Source organism: Oryx dammah, unplaced genomic scaffold (assembly GCF_014754425.2).
Source record: "Oryx dammah isolate SB20612 unplaced genomic scaffold, SCBI_Odam_1.1 HiC_scaffold_1, whole genome shotgun sequence".
Taxonomy (NCBI): domain Eukaryota; kingdom Metazoa; phylum Chordata; class Mammalia; order Artiodactyla; family Bovidae; genus Oryx; species Oryx dammah.
The window spans coordinates 8,970,773-8,996,409 of record NW_024070185.1 but is presented as its reverse complement, the minus strand read 5'-3'; the positions used below and the strand labels follow the sequence as shown (position 1 = coordinate 8,996,409).

At 41.1% G+C, this 25,637-nt stretch overlaps 1 protein-coding gene across 3 annotated transcripts in view; it reads left to right on the top strand.

Moving 5' to 3' along the window:
* Window positions 1-2,114: 2,114 nt before the first annotated feature.
* MSRA (methionine sulfoxide reductase A) overlaps window positions 2,115-25,637 on the top strand; it is a 369,657-nt gene continuing 346,134 nt past the window's right edge. For all 3 annotated transcript variants that reach the window (XM_040235213.1, XM_040235066.1, XM_040235141.1), the window contains exon 1: window positions 2,115-3,603. In XM_040235213.1, coding sequence (XP_040091147.1) covers window positions 3,468-3,603 — 136 coding nt within the window. In that variant the 5' untranslated portion in view covers window positions 2,115-3,467. The remainder of the gene's footprint in view (window positions 3,604-25,637) is intronic.

Sequence of the window (25,637 nt, the reverse complement as noted above, 5' to 3'; positions counted from 1 at the left end):
TTTGAGTCCACCAGGGTGCCCCCTGCAGTTATTCATAGTTTAATAAAGAACAGGGGCAGAGTTGAAATGCCTCTTGGAGGGGACAAAGCTCACCCTTTGCACCTTTTAGCTCAGTTGGTAAAGAATCCGCCTGCACTGCAGGAGACCCCGGTTTTGATTCCTGGGTTGGGAAGATCCACTGGAGAAGGGATAGGCTACCCACTCCAGTAATCTTGGGCTTTCCTTGTGGCTCAGCTGGTAAAGAAGCCCCTGTGATGGGGGAGACCTGGGTGTGGGAGACCTGGGTTTGATCCCTGGGTTTGGAAGATCCCTTGGAGAATGAAAGACTAGTATTCTGGCCTGGAGAATTCCATGGATTGTATAGTTCATGGGATCCCAAAGAGTCAGACATGACTGAGTGATTCTCACTTTCTTTCACTTTGCACCATTTGTCCTTGAGTTCACCTTCCACACCTGTGACAGCTCTTTTTTCAGCCCTGGGGCATGGAGTCCATGTGACCAGGCGTCCACACCACATCAATGCACATGCTTAGAGCTGTCACAGGTGTGGAAGATGAACTCCAAGGGATCTTCCCTGGCTCCTGCCAGGCTGAGACACAGTTGTTCCTGGATGTCCTTTGGGCATCAGGCAGGCTCCTGCTCCAGATGAGTGAGGGCTTTGCAGCTCCATCTGGTCACATGGTCTCAGCACTGGGGGCTCCTTATTCTAACTCCAGGCTTTATCTGGGTCATCGGTTCTCTCAGTCCTTCCACATCCCCATGCACCTTGGGAGATCTGGCCACACTCTTCTGCTTTCTGCATACTCAACCTGATGGTGCAAGAACCTGTGAGGCTGTCCTCTGGTCCACAGCTTTGGCCCTGCCCTTAGTCACGGCTCCCCCTGTGCACACGCCCTGGAGTGCGTGACCTGCTGAAAGTAAGGGCCTTCTGAGAATTTGTAGTCTTTTCAGAACATGGCTTTCAAACTTTTTAAAGAACAGACGTGGTCTGGCTCAGTGCTGAACTACCTATTTCTGGATCGTTACATAATAGAAGAAATAAACTTCTTATTTTATCTACACTGCTGTATTTTGGCTCTTTATTGTACCAAAGAAGATGGTTAGACTGAATCCTAAAGAACATACATTGTTAGAATTCGTTGGAAAAGCAGAGCATAATCACAAAAATAACACATCAAAGCAGTGTGTGCCCAATGGGGAATATGGACAAAAAAAGACTCTCGGTGTGGAGAAGCTCAGAAGGGATTAGGAGCAGTTTGAAGAAAAGGAAACTCTAATGATGAAAATGGCATCATTGAAGGCAACAACAGTCATTCAACAAACCAATCTCAATTCAACTGTTCTCTCATCTATTCTGGTAAATGAGGTAAGAAACTCTTGTTTTATGAAATAAGGTATTTTTCTCTTTTAAAAGGTTTATTTTTTAAAATAATAATAAAAGTAACACAGCTATTGGAACATCTGAGAACACTGTAAAAATGTAACTATTTCAAACCGGAAGTTTAAAGCAAGAGAAAACTAGTCAGCCATTACTGATTAACAACACAGCCACAAACATTGTTTTAATTTTTTCCAGCCTTTTATCAATGGGTGCCTAAGGAGAGTGTGTCGAAGAATTAGAATGTCGATATTAGAATGTCGAAGAATTGATGCGTTTGAACTGTGGTGTTGGAGAAGACTCTTTAGAGTCCCTTGGACTGCAAGGAGATCCAACCAGTCCATTCTAAAGGAGATCAGTCCTGGGTGTTTATTGGAAGGATTGATGCTAAAGCTGAAACTCCAGTACTTTGGCCACCTCATGTGAAGAGTTGACTCATTGGAAAAGACCCTGATGCTGGGAGGGATTGGGGGCAGGAGGAGAAGGGGACGACAGAGGATGAGATGGTTGGATGGCATCACTGACTCGATAGACATGAGTTTGAGTGAACTCCGGGAGCTGGTGTTGGACGGGGAGGCCTGGCATGCTGCGATTCATAGGGTCACAAAGAGTCGGACACAACTGAGCGACTGAACTGAACTGATACTACATACTACACATAGACACTGTAGCTTTGTTGTTCTTTCTTAACACAATGTTATGTACTTCTCCTTGACATGAAAAATTATTCAGTTCTTAATTTTATACAGTCAACTGCAAAAAAACAGAAAAAGCAAATCAGGATGTATCAAAATGCAGAAATGAAAAAGAAAACAGACTATTTCCTTTGACAGAAGAACGATCTTACCACCTAGAATGGACACCTTGGAGGGTTTTCAGGAAAGGCCTACAGAAACTACTTCCTGTAATCTCATAGCAAAACCAAATAAGAAGTAAAAACCGAGGCACATTGCCCAGACAGAATCTGTATTACAAAATAAACACTTTAAATTGTAATATTTCCTGTCAGGAAATTAAAATATCCTACATACAACACTGGAGTGCTAATCCTCCTCTCCTCATGTTACAGACCACATGAAGAAAACAAGGGAACTGAACCTATGTGGAAGGTTGGGTCAAAGCCTTCTCATTTCTGTGGGTGCTAATCTGAAGTTCCTTTCTTCATGAGACTGTCTGCCCGTTTTGGCATAACATTTGCCGAAAACCAAAATTTCACATATGGAACTCCCAAGTCACCCATCTGCCTCCACCCACCTTATTTTTTGGTTCGAAAATTTGTCACAGAACAAATGTTATGCCCCAAGATTTGAAAGGCAAGAATGATCCAATGGTAACCTTAAGTTCACCTGAACTGCGTTAACGAAGTATTAGTATCTCATTCTTTTCTTCCCCCTTGTAAAATGGGGGAAATACATTATGATAATCATCAATATATTATTTACATGTGTGTGGATATATGTATATATATATATATATAAAACATTAAATTATCTTCCCTATTCTTTTTGAAAAGTGTGGTTAGTTTTCACTTTCGATAAATAATCCAGCTCTTGGATTATTTACCATCATATTGGCTCCAGTGGAAACAGACATAGATGCTAGTTTGAAAGTCAGGTCGTCATACAGCTTTTTGGGCATACCCAGCAACTGGTAAGGAGGCTGTGAAAACCGTAGTGACTTTAAAGTCAAAGCAGCGGATTATTATTTTTATTATTATTTTGGCCTCTTCCGCTTCACGTACTTCGTACTGCACTGCCATTAGGACACTCGTTCTCCGCCAGGGAACTTTATACAGAAGGGGAGCAAGAACTCTTCGGTGCCTCCCTGCACAGGCCCTGCTCAGGGCGAGAACACGCCCTCTGTCTTGGCCATCCCGGCCCGAGGCTGAAGTAATAACCTCGGTTCCGGGGCGGCGGCAGCGGCACAACCCGCGGCGCACGTGTCGTCGCTGACCCGCCCGGCGGCCCCGCGTCCAGTGCACGCAGCTCCCGCCGCGCCGCGCCAGCCGCACGCGCCGCGCCAGCCGCCCACTCCGCGGCGGCGCCTCCGCTCCCGACCGCCCGGCGGCCCCTTGGCCAGCGGCCCGTCCATGCTCTCGGCCACCAGGACGACCCGCCAGCTCTTTCACAGCCTCTTCCCCGTCCAAAGAATGGGTGACTCCGCCTCCAAGATCGTCAGCCCCCAGGAGGCCTTGCCGGGCCGGAAGGAGCCCATCGTCGTAGCGGGTAAGGACGCGACCACGCACCGAGGGCGCGGTCCTCGCCTCTGCGCACGCGCATCCTCCGGCCGCCGGAAGGGAGCCGGGGGCCGGCCTCGGCAGGGTCGGCCCCTGGGGGTCTGCGCAGGCGCGGAGGGCGCTGGCAGTGGAGGGGACGAGGGATCGATCCTCTTTCTTTGTTTAGGTTTTCAGCCACTAGAACAACGGGAAACACACTGAAGGGATCTAGTACGTTGATACGGCCCACCTAGACTGTAAATACGCCTCGGCGGCTTCAAACTTCGGGCGGGAAAATCGCTGACCTGATTTCCGCCCTCTCTCACGGGTGTGCCTCCACTTTCCTTTCTTTTCTGCTTCGGCGGCTGGGATTCGGGCCACTTGCAGAGGTGGTGCGGGTTTGTGTTGTCACGGGAGCCATGGAATGATACAGAACGCTGTATATACTGAGGTTTTGAAATTGTTTCTCACGCCAGTGTTCTGGTTGCAGGAGCTAGCTGCCCTTATCCTCCAGAACTGCCCGATTTCCCCGACTTGGCAGGAGGTTACCCTGGCCCCGTGCTCCTGATTCTGCACTTGTGTATCAGTCATGCAGAAGAGCTGTACTTGCCAAACTTAAAAAATAATTTCCCAATCGCATACCAATACTTTTGGCGCGACTCTAATAGAATACATAAAATGTAATAACAGTGAGATGCTAGGAAAACGAAATAAAGTGAATAAAATGAAGGAAGAAATATGAAGTTCTGGAAACTGCTCTAAAAGTTTTGAAAGCTTCACTCTATAAATTTCTCAGCGCTGTAGAAGGCCGCAGACAGCGCAAGTCCACCAACCGGTTGTTGAGTCACTCAGTCGTATCTGGCTGCGACCGCATGAACTGCTGTACGCCGGGCTTCCTATTCCTTCACCATATCCCGGAGCTTGCTCAAACTCCTGGTTCCTTGAATCAGTGATGCCATCCAGCCATCTCGTCCTCTGTTGTCCCCTTTTCCTTCTGCCACCAACGTGAGCATCATGCTTTGGGAAGGATTACCTTGGTGCATTGCTTCTCAAAGTTTTATCTTTTAAACAAGCTCTTCCAGTGATGCTAATGCATTCAGTATTTGAAAACTGCTGCCTTAGAGCTGTTGGAGGGTTAAGTGGTGATAAATCTTTCCTTTATGTTTCGATGCCAAGATAAATTATACTTTTACAATTTCTTAGGGATTCTTCCATTTTTCTTTTCCTTAAAGATTTGTTGAGTATACATAGGAGAAGATCGTTCTGTGTATCATACACCCTACTCATTATGAGAATGGACAAGGTAGAGGTCTTTGCGTTTGAGGTAGTTTGGGAACTGACGCTGTGTGACCTGTTTCTCATTCACCTACATAAGCAGCTTCGTATCATATGTCCCCCATCACTTCACTCCCAACTCATCAAGAGTTTTAAAAAGCTTATTTTAGACACAAATTCAGAGAATGAGTTTCCAAAAAAAAATCCAGATTATTTCTAAACTATATAACCCTATTATCTAAACTTTATTTATCTTGAAAGTGAATTCTCCTTTAACAAACTAGGATTCATAAATGAATATTTAAAGGCAATGCTTCTCAATGCTGAACTTCCCCCAACTTGTATGAAGCTTCATTTTTATACAGTAGTGTTTTTGGTATGTCCTCCCAGGCGTCAAAAAACAAAACAAACAAGCCTGATCAGATCCCCAGACTGGTTGAAGATTAAAATTGTCCTGAATTTAGTTCTCCTTTATCTTAACCAAAGACTTCCCAATCAGTTGTTTGGCATATAGATGACACTTTTAGTAAAAGATAACTAGCATGACATTTCTATCCATCTACTAATTCTGACTGCAAAACCTCAAGGCCTGACTCTTCTGCCTTTTTATAGCCATGCATACATTGCTATTGCTGGACCAATAAACCAATTTTTTTTTTTTTTTTTTTTGGTGTAGGGCTAAGCCTACAATGCAGGTCCTTTGTGTTCAGCTATTGTAACCATCCCCCGCCCCATACTCAAATTTTAGATAGTGGCTTTCTAGTCTCTACTCTGGGACTGCTGCCTTGACAGGTTGTCAAAGGTTCTGATTGGCCTCAGAAATGGGTAGTGTTACTTCTCAGGTGTATTTTCAGTGGCTTAAGATTGAAGCTTACAGACTAAATATTATTGCTTTGGAAGTTAAATTCATCTCTGCTCTAACCTCCAATCTATTTAACAGCGCTTTACCTCTCTATATTACCTCTGTCTATGTCTGTTGTTATTCATGCCCCTACTCTCTGAAAAATTCTGTGGCAAAAGCATCACCTTTTGATTTTAGAAGACAAAGCCTATCTGTTTAGTGTCTTTGGCTCAGTGGTTTGGCTCAGCCTAGTACCAGGTGTGCACTATTACCAAATATGTTTGGGGTGAAGGGTTCTCATCTTAGCTTTAACCCTACCTTTTTTGGGTATTCTTCCAGAAATGTACACCCTTTCATAAACTACAGCCTAGTAATAGATTCCTACTTTGCAAGAAGGTGAGATTCAACCCTTCAGACTTCTTTAATTTCTCCCAGGCTACCTAAAGTGGATCAAAACATGAATAGGCTTACTTTGGGTGCCTGGTTAGAACTAAACCTGGCCCAGACTGCCTCATTTGAAGCACTCTCTTTTTAGATCGGTGGTAGGCTCTGGGCACCACTGACTGGCAGGGCACACAGGAACTTGCTGGTCTTTTTATGTAGTGGTGGTCTCTTTGTTTCAGTACCTGGCTACAGAGCAATAGTCAGAGAACTTTGGGACTGGGGGAAAAGGGGAATTCATGCTTGCTGGACTGAATTGGTGGTCAGTCAATCGCTAGAGATAGGCAGGAGGCAGAATGCTTATAATTAAAACCTCAGAGTGCCTCCTGTGTTATTAAAATCTAAGTTTATTATAGTTAGAACTGATCCTCAGGGGAGGGATAAATTAGGAGTTTAGGATTAAAATACAATATAAATATACTACTTTATTAAAATTAAATATAATTATAATTATTTTAATATTTAATATAACTATTTAAATATTATATAATTAAATATAAATATAAAAATAATATAATAGATTAAAATATACTACTATAAGTAAGATAGGTAACCAACAAGGACCTAAGGTATAGCACAGGAAACTATTCTAAATAGCTTATAATAGCTGCCTATAATGGAAAAGAATCGGAGAAAGAATGTATCTATATTTGAATATATATATCTGAATCACTTTGCTATACACCTGAAACTTATACAACTTTGTAATTCAACTATATTTCAGTAAAAAATTTTTAAAAATATAGAAAAGCAATCAACAGAAAAAGAGGAACTGATAATATTTTTAGTGAATTAATTATTGTGAAAGCCCAGCTTTTTATTTATATGGCTCATTTTTCTCCAGCCGTATTGGAAATATAGCTAGTCTGTTTTTTGATCAGGTGTTTGGGATTTGGGTATATCATCCAAGAGCGTGTTGGCAGCTCCTGTTTAATCTTTGCTTTCTTGCCTGTATGTCTGTAGGTAGTGTTTGCTGTATTTATTACTGTGATGTCTCTTTGGGGAGAGGAAGAGGTGTAGAATACCGGCTAAAGCTTTGCTCTTCTAAGAACTATACATATAAGCGGAAAAACAGAACAATGTGAGTAATTGTTCAAAGGTGGCTCTTTGCAAAACAATTGTACTGTGACTATTAGCTATCTAATAAAGGAGAAAAGGAATAAAGTACAAATACATGAAATAAGAACTGAAAGAGGGAATAATAGAAAAGTTGAAGAATCATAAGAGACTATTTACTCAATTCTTTGAAAATAAATTTGAAAACTTGGATGAAATAGATAACTTTTAGGAAAATATAACTGACCTAAACTGACCCCAGAAAGAGACGATCTTAACAGATTGATTTTTCTAGAAGAAATAAAGTTGTCAGAGATTGCCTCCTCTCAAAGCATTCTGTCCAGGCAGTTTTACAGGTGACGTCTACATAGTTCAGGTATAATTCCAATTTATCAATTATTTGGAATTTACCAATTCCAATTTACCAATTCCAGTTTATTTAAACTGAAAGGATTGTCAGATTCTTTTTATGAAACAAGTATAATATTGAAACCAGACCTGATAAATACTGCACTGAAAAGAAAACAAACCACTCTCACTTATGAATATAGATCCAAAACTGCTAAATAAATATTAGTAAGCAGAATCTAGCACTGGGATTTAGTCTTAGAATGCAAGGATTTGTCAATATTAGGAAATGTATTAATATAGTTCGTTGTGCGTGGCTCAGTCATGTTGGGCTCTTTGTGACCCCATGGACTATAGCCTGCAAGGCTCCTCTGTCCATAGAATTTTCCAGGCAAGAATTCTGGAGTGGCTTGCCATTTCCTACTCCAAGGGATATTCCCCACCCAGGGATTGAACCCATATTTCTTGCCTTTCCTTCATTGGCAGGTGGATTCTTTATCACCATGCCACCTGGGAAGCCCTTATTAATATGATTCATCATTTAGATGGTCTAGGGAGAAAAATGATATAACTATTTCCCTAGATGCTATGAAGTTATTTGGCCACATTTAACAATCATTCTTGGTATCATTCAGAGATGGCTACTTCTTGATGTGATAAAACATATCTGCCAACATCATGCTTAATGAAGAGATATTAGAGATTTCCATTTAAGTCCCAATCAAGGAAGAATGTGGAGGTGGTTAATGCTTGCTTTGCCTAGTGGCAGGTGTACACTGTTACTAAATTCTTTTGTTCTTAAGGGTCATCATCTTGGCTTTAATCTTACCTTTTTTGTGTTCTTAAAAAATCTCCATCCTTTTATGAACTGTGGCCTGGTAGATTACTACTCTGCAACAAGGTAAGAGTCAAACCTTCAAGTTTCTTTACTGCTTAATTTTTCCAGGGCTGCCTATGTTGTATCAAGTTATGACTTGGCCTGCTTTGGACGATTGTTTATTATTCACATTGTGTTGTAGGTGCTATTCAGTGCAGTCAGATAAGGCAATTAGAGATGTACAGATTGGAAAAGAGAGGTAAAACTAATGCCACTTGCAGATGATAAGATTGTATAACTGGAAAATTCAAGAGAGTTTAATCAGGTATCAATTTATATACTTATTAGGCGGAAACCAATAGCTTTACTCTAAACAACCTGTTGGAAAATATAATGGAAAAAACAAAACACCCCCTTGGTAATAGCAACCAAAAAAATTAAAATTCAAGAACAAACGTGGCAAGCAATATGTCCAGTCTTTGTGAAGAAAACACTCAGAGGAGCACAAAAAGGAAACTTGAACAAGTGAAAGAACATACCAGGTTATTGAATTCGAAGACTAAGCAGGAAACGTGTATCAGTTGTCCCTAAAGTCAATTTATAAAGGTGACATGATTTGAAGAAAAATACTAATGACATTTTTATTTTGTTCTAGAAATGGATGCATTTATTTAAAAAATTCGTTTGGAAAAATAAACAGGAATAGTTACGGTAACTGTAAAATAAGAACAAAGAGGAACAGTTGGCTCTTACAGATAGTAAAAGCAAAGCTTAATAATTTAAACAACATGGGACTGTCCATGAACAGATAAGTCAATATACAGAATAGAAAGATCAGAAAGTCTTAAATATGTGTGAAAATATAGTATATGATACATCTTAAATCAGTGAGGAAAAAGATGAAATATTCAATAAATGGTATGGTACAACTGTGTAGCCATATGGAAAAAACAAAACCAGAAAACCCTCCAAAGTTGCATCTATACTTCACATTCTTAAACCAGGATAAGTTCCAAAAGATATATGTTGATAATAGCTCATGCATATTGAGTGCTTAACTATATGCCAGACACTGTAGTAATTGATTTACATTTGTTGTTGTTTAGTTGCTAAGTCATGTCTGACTAATGCATTTTATCTTCACCATGACCCGAGGAGGTGTTAACTGTTTTACCCTCACTTGTTGGAGTGGAAACTGAAGCCTACAGAGTTTTAAGTGACTTATGCAAGGTCACATGGCTAATAAGTGGTGGATCTGGGATATGAATGTAGACAGTTTGCCTCTAGAGTTTGTGATCTTAACAGTACTATATGTACTGTTTTTTCATTTAGCTAAATGTAAAGAATGAAATAATTTAAGAATGAGCAAGGGAGAATTCTTATAGAAAGCAAAGCCTTTCTAACCACAACTTGAAAATCAGAAGACAAAAAACATGGATAAATTAGATCACGACAGAATAAAAATCTTCTGCAGGCAAAAATTACTGTAAGCAAATTCAAAAGACAAACTGGGGTAAATACTTGCAATTCATATCATAGGTGAAGGGCTAATCTCCCTAATATATAGGAAACTTCTAGAAGATAATAAGAAAACAACATCCACTAGAAAAATAGAGGTTATGAGCAGTTCATAGAAAAGGAAGTATAATTTGCTCTTAAACAGATAAAAAGATGCTCAACTTCTTTCATAATGAGGAGACTGTAAGTACCATTTTTCATTTTTCAGATTGGCAAAAACCCAGAACTCTGATGATACAGTTTGTTGGTAATCCTTAAGGAAAAAGACACCCTCCTCCTTTGCTGGCAAGAATGTAAATTGGCCCAACTCTTATGGAAGGCAATTTGGCAACATCTACCTAAAATTTAAATGCATATACCTTTTGACCCAGGAATGTAATTTCTGGGAATCTATCCTACAGATGTACTCGCATTCGTGCCAAATGATGACTGTACCAGGTCATTCACTGCAGCTTTGTTTGCAGTCATCGACGATTGGAAACAACCCAAATGCCCATCAATAGGGGCTAGTTAAATAAATTATGGTTCCTTCTCACAATGGAAAATGCAGCTGTAAAAAAGAACATGGAATATCTATGTGAATAGATATAGAGAGATTGCCAAGGTGCAGTGTTAGGTGGGAAGTGCAAGGTCAGAACAGTGTTATATATTAACTTTTGTGTCAACAGGGAGGAAAATAATGATAGAAACTTTGAAGCTTTGGAAGGATAGCTCAGAAATTAATGGCCACGGAAAGGCCTATGCCGTGAGCTGGTGGTGGAGGGGAACACAGCCAGGAGACCTGACTCCGTGCTTTAAAAAAAAACTTTTGATTCTTGTAAATCTGACTGCATTGCTGAATTAAACAACTCCACTTTGCAGTTGATCGCCTTCTGATATTTTTAGTCTAATTGACCACCTTTTTTATCATCTTTTGTCATCCCTATTTCAAGTTCTGGTTTTTTTCCTTCTTTTTAAATTTTGCTCTCTTTTTCATGTCAAGTTCTTTTTTTCTGCCCCAACTTGCTTTTGTAATCAAAATCCACATTTTGGCGTGATTTAAAAATCTAAATTTAGAGGGTGAAATTGGAATAAGTTAATCCAAGTCATTTTACATTTCATAAATATTCATTTTTATTGAAGTGTCAATTGTGGTGGCATCATTTATACAAAGAAAAGATCTTTGGGGACAGATTTCTTCCACTATTATGTAGAAGGCATTATGTGTATTTCTTTTATTTTGAGTGATGTACATAGACTTTTTAGAAGAAAATGATAGAAAACAATTTTCCTTTTAGAAAAAATTTTCCCCAGTGTGTGATTAATTTCTAAATTGTAGGACACAGAACTATTATCTATCCTCTCTGCATCCCGTCTAAAGCTCTTTATTTTCCCCTCTGTTTCAGAATCTGCAGTACTTCTCTGAAGTCCCTGGGATAAGGGGATTCCAGAGCTCCCACGATCTGACCCTCACCTCCCCAGCTTTTCTTCCTACTGTGCCCCCTCTAGAACAGGGGTCCCCAACCTTCTGGACCTAATGTCTGATGATCTGAGGTGGAGCTGATGTAATAATAATAGAAATTAAGTGCACAATCAATGTAATGTTCTTGACTCACCGCAGAATGACCTCCCCTGCCCCCATCTCTGGAAAAACTGTCTTCCATGAAACTGGACCCTGGTGCCAGAAAGGTTGGGGACCACCACTCTAGAACCCCATCTTCTGGTTAGCATGTGGTTCAGTGTTTTGCCTCTGGAAATGTCCAAGTGGGATCCACACTGCAATCTTTTCATTCAGTCATCTTTGTTAAATGTTTGCTAATGCTTGCTTGGGTGAAATATTGTGTTTTCCATATAGCCTTATCCTGTTCTTCAAAACTTGCCCTGTTTGAATTTAATTTCTCCCATAAACTCATCTGCCTCCCTTTTCCAGATTCTTGTACTCATTCATGTCCGACTCTTTGCGACCCTGTGCACTGTAGCCCGCCAGGCCCCTCTGTCCATGGGGATTCTCCAGGCAAGAACACTGGAGTGGGTTGCCATGCCCTCCTCCAGGGGATCTTCCCGACCCAGGGACTGAACCCAGGTCTCCCGCATTGTAGGTGGATTCTTTACTGGCTGGGCCACCAGGGAAGCCCTGGAGGATTGCATATCCTGCCATAACCCCAAACTCAGTTCTAGAACCAAACCATTTTCCCTTCAAAACACTGGATGCATGTTTTAATTTCCCCATTTCTGTTGGTGACGTTACTCCTATGCTCTCAAGTCCCCCAAACCTTAGCCACATGCATCTTCAATCCTTGCCTCTGTATTTAAACTGGCCCTCCTCCAACAAATCTTGATTGTTCCTTGCCTTCTGTATTAGTCAGGGTTTTCCAGAGAAAAAGAACCAATTGTATATGTGTGTGTGTGTGTGTTGTGTGTGTGTGGTGTGTGTGTGTGTGTATATTTGTGTGGGTGTGTGTGGTGTGTGGGTGTGTGGGTGTGTGTGGTGAGTGTGTGTGTGGTGTGTGTGTGTGTGGTGTGTGTATATATGGTGTATGTATGTATGGTGTGTGTGTGTGTGTATGTGTAAAGAGATTTATTAGGAGGGATTGGCTCACATGATAATGGAGGCTGAGGAGTTCAAGATCTGCTGTCTGTAAGCTGGTGATGTAATTCAGCCCAACCCTGAAAGCTGAGAACCAGGGGAGCCAATGGTTCCAGTCTGAATCCTAAAGCCCGACAACCAGGAGCATCTGAGGGCTGAAGGAGATGGATGTTCCAGATCAGACAAGGAGAGTGAATTCACTCATCTTGCACCTTTGTGTTTCAGTCTGGTGGGACTGGATGAGACACACACCCGCCCCCCTCCACCTCCCTGCACCATGTTGGTGGGATCACCTTCTTTACTCAGTGTATAATTCAAATGTTAATCTCTTCTGGAAGTACCTTCACAACATACACAGAAATAATGTTTAACCAGCTGCCTGGGCATCCTTTAACCCAGTCAGCTTGGCAGAGGAAACCAACCATCATGCTTGGTTACTGCTTTAAGTCTTCTCAGTCTGTCATGTGGAGAAGGCAACGGCAACCCACTCCAGTACTCTTGCCTGGAAAATCCCATGGATGGAGGAGCCTGGTGGGCTGCAGCCCATGGGGTCGCTAAGAGTCGGTCACGACTGAGTGACTTCACTTTCACGTTTCACTTTCATGCATTGGAGAAGGAAATGGCAACCCACTCCAGTGTTCTTGCCTGGAGAATCCCAGGGACGGGGGAGCCTGGTGGGCTGCCGTCTATGGGGTTGCACAGAGTCGGACACGACTGACGCAACTTAGCAGCAGCAATCTGTCATGAGCACCACTATCAGGCATCTATTTAAACCTCAGATTTCTTTCTGTCACTTCTAAGAAAACAAAGATAACTCTGTGTGATCTGGCAATGACTGTTCATCCTGGGGTTAGAAGCCTCCTTTAACTTGCTGCTAATCTCAGTGTTCTTCATCTCTACTTCTGTCCCTGAGCCTGACTCCTGCTCTTAGTAACTTCCCCCGGGAAGTTGACTTTCTTCGTCACAGCCCATTTCAACCTTCCTGGGCCTTTCAAGGCTACTCTCATTTCTGACCCTTCCATGCTGCTTTTGGGGGACTGTTTCAGCATCGATTGCTCTTAGAATTGGACGTGGAGCTAGAGCTTTGAGGCCCTGTTTGACACTTTTATTCCAGTGTGTCTCCTTAAGGCTGGTGGAGTTGAGTTCCTTCAATGTCTTTGGAGCTCAGATTGCCACTTTCCTCCCTTGTGTTTCCTAAACTTCTCGCCTGGTTACATGACCAGAGCTCAGGAATTGCAAGGACCAGGCCGCTTGGTCTTCTGGTAACTTCCTCTCTGGGAGTCCTGTCGGAATGTTCTTCCCATTTGGCAAGACAGTTGACTACTTTGAGCATGATGCTGTTAGTATAAACTTATATTAAAACTTATAAACTTTTAAGAGTTTATTTGAGCAAAAATTCATTCGAATTGGGCTGCATCCAATCTCGCTGATAGAAAGGAGCTCTGAGCAGCTGTACAAAGTGAAAGATTCTTAGAGCCAGAAAGGAGTGGAAACAAGTTGGGCTAGGCAGGGTGGTTATAGTAAGGTTACTTTCCTCCTGGGCATGGCAGAATCTACCACATAGATTACCCAGCTGGTGCCCATCGGGAGATTCCTGATTGACTGGTTCTTAAACCATTTCTCTCCCATATTTGGGAGAGCCAAAACCATAGATAGCCAAGGTAAATCTTGATTTGGCGTCATGGGGCTTCGCATGTGCTCAGTTGCTGAGTTGTGTTCAGCTCTTTGGGACCCCATGGACTGTAGTCTGCCAGGCTCCTCTGTCCGTGGGATTTCCTAAGCAAAAAGACTGGAGTGAATTGCCATTCCCGACCCAGGGATCAAATCCACATCTTCTGCATTTCTTGCATTGGCAGGTGGATTCTTTACCACTGAGCCACCTGGGAAGCCTTGAGGCTTAGCATAAGCGACTCTATTTGGGGCTTATTTTTTGTTTCTTTGTTTTTAAAAACCACCAAATGCTTGGTTTTGCCTTGACCAGAGATTGCCATACCCTTTGAACCAGCTGGGACCTCTTCTGTAAGCTAGGTCTCTTATAAAAGGTTGAATAAAGCTATTTATTGTCCTTGACAGAGAAAAAGATGGTCCCTTACATTTCCGTAGGACTTTTGTAACATTTCACGTGAGCATATCTCCAAAGTTTCTCAGCAGGGTATATTTCTGATCCACTAGCTTGCTGAATAAGTGTGTTAAATTTGCATTATAATACAGCAAAGACTGGTAGTAGTGAAACTGGAAGAAATGCAGGATTGCAATATGTTTTGATGAATATATTATCATTATGTTTTTTAAAAATGAAGAATAAAATTCAGAAACACTAATGTCTTCCCAGAGCGTGAATATAAAATGAATTCTTTTGAAAATGTTATCATAGTAAGGTAATAACATTAGTGTTGAATTTTCCTCTGGAACTTTTTCATATTTTACCTTTAATTTTTTTAAAACTTGTAGTTTACTCTTAGGCAATTTATAGTTTGCTTAGGTCAAACACAATGTGAAAAATTAAAAAGCATTGTTCCCAGGAGGCCCAAAATTATTCTTTGGCCAGCTGAAGAAAATTTGATATTTTAACAGATTTTACCCAGAAGGCGAGAGCCATGAAAATGAAATACTGCAACGGAATTCAGAGCTTTCCAGCTGGAGCAAATGAAACCTCAAGGAAAAAAAAATCCCGAATGTACCGTAGTTAGCAGATGAAAAGGAAACCACGTTAGGGCTGGCCGAATGGAGCAGCCAGCTTGCAAATAGAGCCCCGGAGAAAACACTGCATGGCTGCAAATCTCCATTTCCTTATCTCTTCCTAAGAACCAATTCATGAAGAGCGACGTCATCCAGCAGGAAGCCCAATGTAGCAAGTCCTGCTGGTCCCTGGGGTTCCTGGCCCACCACTTAGCATTCCTCGCACACCAAGCTGTGTGCACTGGCACGAAGCAGCTGCATAGAGCTGTCTGCTCCACCCGCCCCCCCTCAACCTAGGCTGCACCTCGCCAGATAACAGCCCTGCTCACCAGCTCCTCTCCCTGACAACTGGAGGCAGGTTGCCAGGAAACCACACCCCCCCCCCCCCCCCCCGGAGGAGACTCTGCACCCAACTGCCTCTGCAAATAAAAGAGGCTGGAGGAGGCCCTTTGCAGATAACTTTATTTTCAGAAATTAAAAAAAAATTTTTTTTCCTGTTCTTCAGGATTATGCTCATCCTAAGAAGCTCTGTGGATTTATTTTGATAAGTAGAGTAAAAGGGAATAATTATTTTCTGGTGAAAATTAGGGGTCGGATGAGTGAGATAATATAGCCGTTTGCTGCAGTATTTTGGGGAGGGTAAACATACAGGAAGAAGCTATATACATTTACATAGGAATTTCCAGGGGCAAAATATGAATCAAGGGGTTTCTGTGAATATGATGGAGCTTAAGCTTTAGCTGTTTCAGTTCAATAGAAACCTAACCATTATTTTTCTCAGAAAAACGAGACTGATTAAAGACTGGAAGCCTAGGTTCCTTTTTCTGTATATGTTTGCTTTGCAACTTATAGGGTGGTTGACAAACGAAATTGATATAATTTTAAAAATGAGGATTCTGTATTGTTTGCTCTCTTAGAAAGGAACCAAGATGTCTTTGCTCTCAGTCTGAGTTTTCTTCCCAGGGAGTCTGAACATAGGCTCTTCTCACTGTTCTGCCCAGCCTGTGCTGAGATGGCTTCTCTTTGCTTCAGGGCCTTTATTAAACCTTAAATTTTAATCCATATTTTTGCTCAAAGTTTGGAAGTTTTTAATCATTTTTATTTTCTTGGGCTCCAAAGTCGCTGCAGATGGTGACTGCAGCCATGAAATTAAACAGGCACTTGCTCCTTGGAAGAAAAGCTAGGACAAACTTAGACAGCATATGAAAAAGCAGAGATATTACTTTGCCAACAAAGGTATGTCTAGTCAAAGCTATGGTTTTTCTAGTCATCATTTACGGATATGAGAGTAGGGCCATAAAGGAGGCTGAGAGCTGAATAATTGATGCTTTTGAACTGTGGTGTTGAAGAAGACTCTTCAACTGAGTGATGGAACAACAGCAGCAAGTCAGTTTTATCCTCTTCTCTCAACTTTCCAAGTAACCACTGTCCAGAACCAAGGGGGCATTCTTCAGTGCCTTTCTTCATATCTATAAAGTCCTACCTAAACACTCACATTATTTATTGTTGCTATTTTATAAAAGTGGATCAGTTTGCATTCTCTGCATCTCACTTTTCTCACTTAATAGTGCATTCTGGAAACATTTCCAAGTCAGCTGGTATATCTTAATGTAATTCATTTTAGCAATATTAATAGATTTAATTTTTTGGACAAGTTTTAGATTTATAGAAAAATCGAGTGAAAAGCACGAGTTCCCATATACACCTGTCCCTCCACCCAATTTCCCCTATTATTAATATTTTTGCTTTACTGTGGTACATGTTATAATAGACAACTCATAGCAATACATTATTATTATCTGAAGTCCATACTTTATATTAGAGTTCATTCTTTGTGTTTGTACATGCTTTGGGTTTTACAAAATGACAGGTATCTACCGTTGCAGTGTCATATACAGGATAGTTTCACTGCCCTAAAAATCTCTATCTTCCACCTACTCTTCAGTTCCTCCCTAATGCACTGCTGGCAACCACTGATCTTTTTACTGTTTCCACAATTTTGCCTTTTTGAAAATATCATTTAGTTGGAATCATACAGTATGCATCCTTTTCAGATTGACTTCTTTCACTTAGAAGCATTTAGGGTTTCTCTGTATCTGCTGCTGCTAAGTCACTTCCGTCGTGTCTGACTCTGTGCGACCCCATAGACGGCAGCCCACCAGGCTCCCCAATCCCTGGGATTCTCCAGGCAAGAACACTGGAGTGGGCTGCCATTTCCTTCTCCAATGCATGAAAGTGAAAAGTGAAAGTGAAGTTGCTCAGTCGTGTCTGACTCTTAGCGACCCCATGGACTGCAGCCTACCAGGCTCCGCCGTCCACGGGATTTTCCAGGCAAGAGTACTGGAGTGGGGTGCCATTGCCTTCTCCGTCTCTGTATCTGGATAGCTCATTTCTTTTTAGTGCTGAATAATATTCCATTGTATGGATTTATCAGAGTTTGTTTATCCAGTCACCCATTGAAGAGCATCTTGGTTGCTTCCAGGTTTTGACAGTTATGAATACATTACGGTAAACATTCTTATGAAAGTTTTTATGTGAATGTAAGTTTTCAGCTCCTTTGGGATAAATACCATGGAGCACAATTGGTAGATCTTAGTACCATAAGAATATGTTTAGTTTTGTAAGAAACTGCCAAACTGTGTTCCAAGTTGATTGTACCATTTCACATTCTCATCTGCAATGAATGAGGTTCCTGCTGATTCACATCCTTGTCAGTATTTGGTTTAGTCAGTGTTTTAGATTTTCGCCATTCTAAAGGTATGAAGTGGTATTTCATTGTTGTTTTAATTTGCAGTTCCCTAATTTGGCCACCTCACGTGAAGAGTTGACTCACTGGAAAAGACTCTGATGCTGGGAGGGATTGGGGGCAGGAGGAAAAGGGGGCGACAGAGGATGAGATGGCTGGATGGCATCACGGACTCGATGGACATGAGTCTGAGTGAACTCCAGGAGATGGTGATGGACAGGGAGGCCTGGCGTGCTGCGATTCATGGGGTCGCAAAGAGTCGGACACGACTGAGCGACTGAACTGAACTGAACCGAATGACATATGATGGACATCTTTTCACATGCTTATTTACCATCTGTATATCTTCTTTGATGAAATGTCCGTTTATGTCCTTTGTCCACTTTTTAATTCAATTTCAAGATTTTCTTACTGTTGAATTTTTAAGCATTCTTCTTATACTTTGGATAGCAGTTCTTTATCAGATATGTATTTTGCAAATATTTTCTCCTGGATTGTGGCCTGTCTTCATATCTATATGATCATGTCTATAACCTCTTGACAATATCTTTTGCAGAGCAGACGTTTTTAATTTTAATGAAGCCCAACTTATCAATTTTTCTTTCACAGATCATACTTAGTATCTCAAAAATCATTGCCAAATCTAAAGTCACAGGTACTTTCTAGAAGCTTTATAGGCTTGCATTTTAAATTTTGAGTTAATTTTTGTCAAAGATGTAATATCTAGGTCTGGATTAAAATATTTTTTTTTCTTGTGAACGTCCAGTTGTTAAGCACCATTTCGAAAGACTGTATTCGTTCCATTGCATTGCTTTGTTCCCTTTCCAAACATCAGTTGACTTTATTTGTGTGTGTCTATTTCTGGGCTCTTTATTCTATTCTGTTGAGCCATTTATCTGTTCTTTCACCAATACCACACTGTCTCGATTATGGTATTTTATGGTAAGTCTTGAAGTTGGGTGGCATCAGCCCTCTGTCTTTGTTCTTCTTCCATATCGTGTTGTCAGCTCTGGCTCTTTTCCCTCTCCATATGAAATTTAGAATCATTTTGTCCATATCCACAAAATAAACAGCCCCCTGATGAAAGTGAAAAGAGGAGAGTGAAAAAGTTGGCTTAAAACTCAACATTCAGAAAATTAAGATCAAGGCATTTGGTCCTATCACTTCATGGCAAATAGATGGGGAAACCGTGGAAAACAGTGAGAGACTTTATTTTTTTGCTCCAAAATCTTTACTGCGGATGGTGACTGCAGCCATGAAATAAAAGGCACTTGGTCCTTGGAAGAAAAGCTGTGACTAACCTTGTTATTGCTTAGTAGCTCAGTTGTGTCTGACTCTCTGTGACTCCTTTGACTGTAGCCCACCAGGCTCCTCTGTCCATGGAATTCTCCAGGCAAGAACACCAGCGTGGGTTGCCATTTCCTTCTCCAGATGACCAATCTAGACAGCATATTAAAAAGCAGAGACATTACTTTGCCAACAAAGGTCTCTCTAGTCAAAGCTATGGTTTTTCCAGTAGTCATGTATGGATGTGAGAGTTGGACTATAAAGAAAGCTGAGCACTGAAGAATTGATGCTTTTCAACTGTGGTGTTGGAGAAGACTCTTGAGAGTTCCTTGGACTGCAAGGAGATCCAACCAGTCCATTCTAAAGGAGATCAGTCCTGAATATTCATTGGAAGGACTGATGCTGAAGCTAAAGCTCCAGTACTTTCTTTGGCCACCTGATGACAAGAACTGACTTGTTTGAAAACTCTGATGCTGGGAAAGATTGAAGGTGGGAGGAGAAGGGGACGACAGAGGATGAGATGGTTGGATGGCATCACTGACACGATGGCCTGAGTTTGAGTAGGCTCTGGGAGTTGGTGATGGACAGGGAAGCCTGGCTTGCTGCAGTCCATGGTGTTGCAAAGAGTCAGACATGACTGAGTGACTGAACTGACTGACTGATGAAATAACTTATTGGGATTTTGATAGTGTTGAATCTATGGATCAAGTTGGGAAGAATTTACATCTTGATAGTAATGAGTCTTCCTATCCATGTGCATGAAATATCTCTGCATTTATTTGGATATTCTTTGATTTCGTTCATCAGAATTTTATAGTTTTCCCCATATAGATCTTGTACATATTTTATTAGATGTATACCTCAATATTTAACTTTTTTAGTGCTAATGTAGAAGGTATTTTTTAAAATTTCAAATTCCAGTTGTTCATTGTTGGCATATAAGAAAACATTTTGCTTTAGTAAAATTATATCCTGTAATCTTTTTGTTTTTGTTGATTCATTGGGATTCAGACAGTCATGTCATCTGCTAACAAAGGCATCTTAATTTCTTTTTCCCCATCTGTATACCTTTTATTTCCTTTTCTTATTGTATTAGCTAGAACTTCCAGTATGATGTTGGGCAGTAGTGCTGAGAGGGGACATGTGTGTATGTGCGCTAAGTTGCTTCAGTTGTGTCCAGCTCTTTGTGACCCTATGGCATCCTTGCCTTATTCCTGATCTTAGTGGTAAAGCATCTGGTTTCTTACCATTAGTTATCATGTTAGCTTAGGTTTTTTTTGTACATGTTCTTTATCAAGTTGAGGAAGTTCCCCTCATTCCTAGATTGCTGAAATTCAATATGGTGTTTTAAATGGTTGTATAATAGCCCTCTGTATGTATGTTCAGTTCAGTTCAGTTCAGTTACCCAGTCGTGTCCGACTCTTTGTGACCCCATGAATTGCAGCACGCCAGGCCTCCCTGTCCATCACCAGACTCACGTCCATCGAGTCAGCGATGCCATCCAGCCATCTCATCCTGGGTCGTCCCCTTCTCCTCCTGCCCCCAATCCCTCGCAGCATCAGAGTCTTTTCCAATGAGTCAACTCTTCGTGTGAGGTGGCCAAAGTATTGGAGTTTCAGCTTTAGCATCAGTCTTTCCAATGAACACCCAGGACTGATCTCCTTTAGGATGGACTGTATGTATGTAGCCCATGGTAAACTATAGTTTATTAAAATAAGCAAAGTTGAACTCTTGACCAGTTATTACATGTTTGGCTCCAGTAGTGCTGTAGATACGTTTATTAATCATGGTCTGTTGTGCACATACTGTAAGCACTTATGAATACCTTCCTGGTAAATCTAGTCAAAGGAGATAAAGTTGCAGGCTATGCAATGCCTCAAAGCCAACCTAAATAAGGGGTTTGGATTAGAATAGAAAATGGACAGAATGTAGGTTCTCTGATGATGCATACGAGGGAAAGTCAGAGGTTCAGGTGTGCAGAGGTCTGCCCTCTGTCCATGAAGTATAAACGTCCTGTGGGTCGTGGATGCTTGCTGGTACTGTTTGGATTGGTTTCTGGATACAGCTTGGCAACCAGGTTATGGAATTATTTATTCTGGGAACTTACAGGTCAGTTTACATCTAGAGTTATAACCTGGTTACGTGTAATGAATTGGACTACACAGTTTCAGTACCTTTACTATAAACTAGGGGTTGGCAGAATATGGTCTGTGGGTCATATTTGGCCTGTACTGTGGTCTGTTTTTTTTTAAAAATTAAACTTTTTATTTTGAGATAATTATAGATTCACACACAGTTGTAAAACAATAATACAGAGAGATTCTGTATTTTTCTGTTCCCCAGTTTCCCCAGAGGTTGCATCTTGGAAATCTGTTGTGCACAATTAGGATGTTGACAGTGACAGAGTCAATATCCAGAACAGTTCTGTCATGAGGATCCTGAGTCGCCCCGTTATAGGGCACCTATAGAAGGTGGCACCCGCCCCCACCTCCTTCCTCACATCCCTGTCCCTAATACTTGGTAACCACTCATCTCCATTTCTAATTTTATCAAATCAAGAGTGTTATATAAATGGAATCATACAGCATGGAACTTTTAAGGTTGGCTTTTTTCAGTTTATATAATTCCCTGGGGATTCAGCAAACTTGCTGCATGTGGCAGAGTCAACACTTTGTTCCCTTTATTGTGGAATAGTATCCCATGCTACGGTATGAATGTACCACAGTTTGTGTAGCCATTTACCCACTGAAAGACATATGGAGTATTTCCAGTTTTTGGATATTATAAATATATCTGTTATGACCATTTGTGTGCAGTTTTAAGAAAATTATTTATTTTAATTGTAGGCTAATTACTTTACAATATCGTGGTGGTTTTTTACCATATATTGACATCAGTCAGCCACGGGTGTACGTGGGTCCTCCCGTCCCGAACCCCTCTCCCACACTCCCTCCCCATCCCATCCCTCTGGCTTTGAGTGCTCTGTTTCATGCATCGAACTTGGACTAGTTATCTGTTTCACATATGGTAATATACATGTTTCATTGTTATTCTCTCAAATCATCCCACCTTTGCCTTCTCACACAGAGTCCAAAAGTCTATTCTTTATATCTGTGTCTGAAACTGGTCAGCCTTCAGAATGTGTACAGTGTTTATGTGAACGTAGTTTTTTTTTTCTCTAGGGATCAGGGCCCCTGAGTGCAGTTGCTGGATCATAGAGCAGTCCCATGTTTAGTTTTATAAGAAAGTGCTGGAGTATTTTCCAGAGTGCTTGTACCATTTCGCATTCCCAACAGCAATGTCTGACTGCTTCAGTCTCTGCATCCTCGCCAGCATTTGATGTTATCACTTTTTGGTTTTTTTTGACTGCACTGTACAGCTTATGGGATCTTAGTTCCCTGAACAGGGACTGAACCTGTGCTCCTTGCATTGGAAGCGCAGAGTGTTAACCACTGGACTGACAGAGAAGTCCCCATTATTTTTTATTTTAGCCATTCTGATAGGTGTGTAGTGATGTCTCATTGGTTTAAATTTTCACTTCCCTCATGGCTAAGGATGTTAAACACCTTTTCATGTGCTTTCATGTCATTTGTATATCCTCTTCAGTGAAATATCTTTGGTAAAACGTTAGACATTTCTATTTGGATTATATGCCTTTATACTGCTCATTTTTGTAAGTTCTTATACTAAATATCAGTTCTGTATGGCTTGCACATATTTTCTCCTATCCTGTAGCTTGTGTTTTTTTTTTAATCTTCTTAGTAGAGGCTTTGCAGGTAAAAATTTTCAGTTTTGATGAGTTCCAATTTATCATTTCTTCCTTTTATGGATTATGCTTTTTGTGTTAAGCCTAAGAACTCTGCCTAAACTTGATCTCAGAGATTCTCTCCTTTTTTTTTTGGTAAAAGTTTTGTAGTTTTACATTTTACATTTGAGTCTGTGATCCATTTTGAGTTAATTTTTGTTTAAAGTTTGAGATTTAGTTTGAGGTTCTTCTCTCTTTTTTTGCCCTATGGATATCCTGTTGCTGAAGAACCATTTGTTGAAATCCCATGTTCCAAACATTAGAGGAAAAGCATTCAGTCTTTCGTTGTTAAGTGTGATGGTAGCTGTAGAGTTTTTGCAGATCTTCTTTATAGAGGTGACGTAATCCCACTCTATTCCTAACTTGCTGAGACTTTTATCATGAATGCGTCTTCTACCACCTGTTTTTGTAAATAAAATTTTATTGGAACACAGGTATGCTTATTGGTTTGGCTACTATCTCTGTCTATTTTGACAGTACAACACCAGAACTGAGACTTGTGACAGGGATCTGTACAGTTCAGTTCAATCACTCAGTCATGTCTGACTCTTTGCGACTCCATGGACTGCAGCACACCAGGCTTCCCTGTCCATCACCCAACTCCCAGAGCTTGCTCAAACTCATGTCCATTGAGTTGGTGATGCCATCCAACCATCTCATCCTCTGTCGTCCCCTTTTCCTTCTGCCGTCAATCTTTCCCAGAATCAGGGCCTTTTCCAATGAGTCAGTTCTTTGCATCCGGTGGCCAAAGTATTGGAGTTTCAGCTTTAGCATCAGTCCTTCCAATGAATATTCAGGACTGATTTCCTTTAGGATGGACTGGTTTGATCTCCTTGCAGTCCAAGGACTCTCAAGAGCCTTCTCCAACACCACAGTTCAAAAGCATCAATCAGTTTTCATTCCAATCCCAAAGAAAGGCAATGCCAAAGAATGTTTAAACTACCACACAATTGCACTCATCACACAGGCTAGCAAAGTAATGCTCAAAATTCCCCAAGAGAGACTTCAACAGTATGTGAACCAAGAACTTCCAGATGTTCAAGCTGGATTTAGAAAAGGCAGAGGAACCAGAGATCAAATTGCCAACATCTGTTGGATCAGAGAAAAAGCAAGAGTGTTCCATAAAAACATCTACTTCTGCTTCAGTGGATATGCCAAAGCCTTTGACTGTGTGGATCACAACAAACTGTGGAAAATTCTTCAAGAGATGGGAATACCAGACCACCTGACCTGCCTCCTGAGAAATCTGTATACAGGTCAAGTTAGAACTGGACATGGAACAACGGACTGGTTCCAAATTAGGAAAGGAGTATGTCAAAGCTTGTGTATTGTCATCCTTGTTATTTAACTTCTGTGCCGAGTACATTATGTGAAATGCTGGACTGGATGAAGCACAAGCTGGAATCAGGATTGCTGGGAGAAATATCAGTAACCTCAGATATGCAGATGGCATCACCCTTATGGCAAAAATCAAAGAGGGACTGAAGAGCCTCTTGATGAAAGTGAAAGAGGAGAGTAAAAAAGCTGGCTTAAAACTCAGCATTCAAAAAACGAAGATTATGGCATCTGGTTCCTTCACTTCATGACAAATAAATGGGGAAACAGTGGAAATAGTGAGACACTATTTTCTTGGGCTCCAAAATCACTGCAGATAGTGACTGCAGCCATGAAATTAAAAAGATGCTTGCTCCTTGGAAGAAAAGTGAAGTTGCTCAGTCATGTTAGACTCTTTGCGAGCCCGTGGACTGTAGCCTGCCAGGCTCCTCTGTCCATGGGATTTTCCAGGCAATAATACTGGAGTGTGTTTCCATTTCCTTCTCCAGGGTCCTTGGAAGAAAAGCTATGACAAACCTAGACAGCATATGAAAAAGCAGAGGCTTTACTTTGCCGACAAAGGTCTGTCTAGTCGAAGCTATGGTTTTTCCAGTAGTCATGTATGGATGTGAGAGTTGGACAGGGATCTTGTGACCCACAAAGCCTGAAATATTTATTATCTAGCCTTTCATAGAAAAGGTTTTCTGACTGCTACTGTAGTTTACACTTTTCATTTTGGTTTACCATTTTTTTTTCCTTTCCCCATCAGAATTCCTTCTATTTCTTGATACTGTAAGATGGTTACAAACTCTTAATCACTCCACATATGCATCTTCAGTTGTCCAAGACTTAGACCCTGAGTTGTTGGCAGTTCCCCCCTTGAAAGAGGGTATGGATGTGTGAAGATCTGGCTGACTTCCCAAGGCCTTCTCTTCTGTAAACATGTCTGTATTTCTGTTAATATCAGCGGTAGTATTTTGGGGAGTTCTTGGCCCAGTAACTACTGTTAACTTCTTACCTTGACCATCCACCTGAACAAATTACTTGCATTACACTGGCCCTTGTTTCCTGCCCAAATTCCTGAACTCTTACTGTACATCATCTGTTCTGCTGTGTTTCAGAATGTTTACATGATGGGATGACTCATGATTCTAGTGATCTTTAAAGGGTCCAGACTCTTGAGAGTCCTTTGGACTGCAGGGAGATCAAACCAGTCAATCCTAAAGGAAATCAGTTCTGAATATTCACTGGAAGGACTGATGCTGAAGCTCCAATACTTTGGCCACCTGATGAGAAGAGCTGACTCATTGGAAAAGACCCCGATGCTGGGAAAGATTGAAGGCAGGAGGAG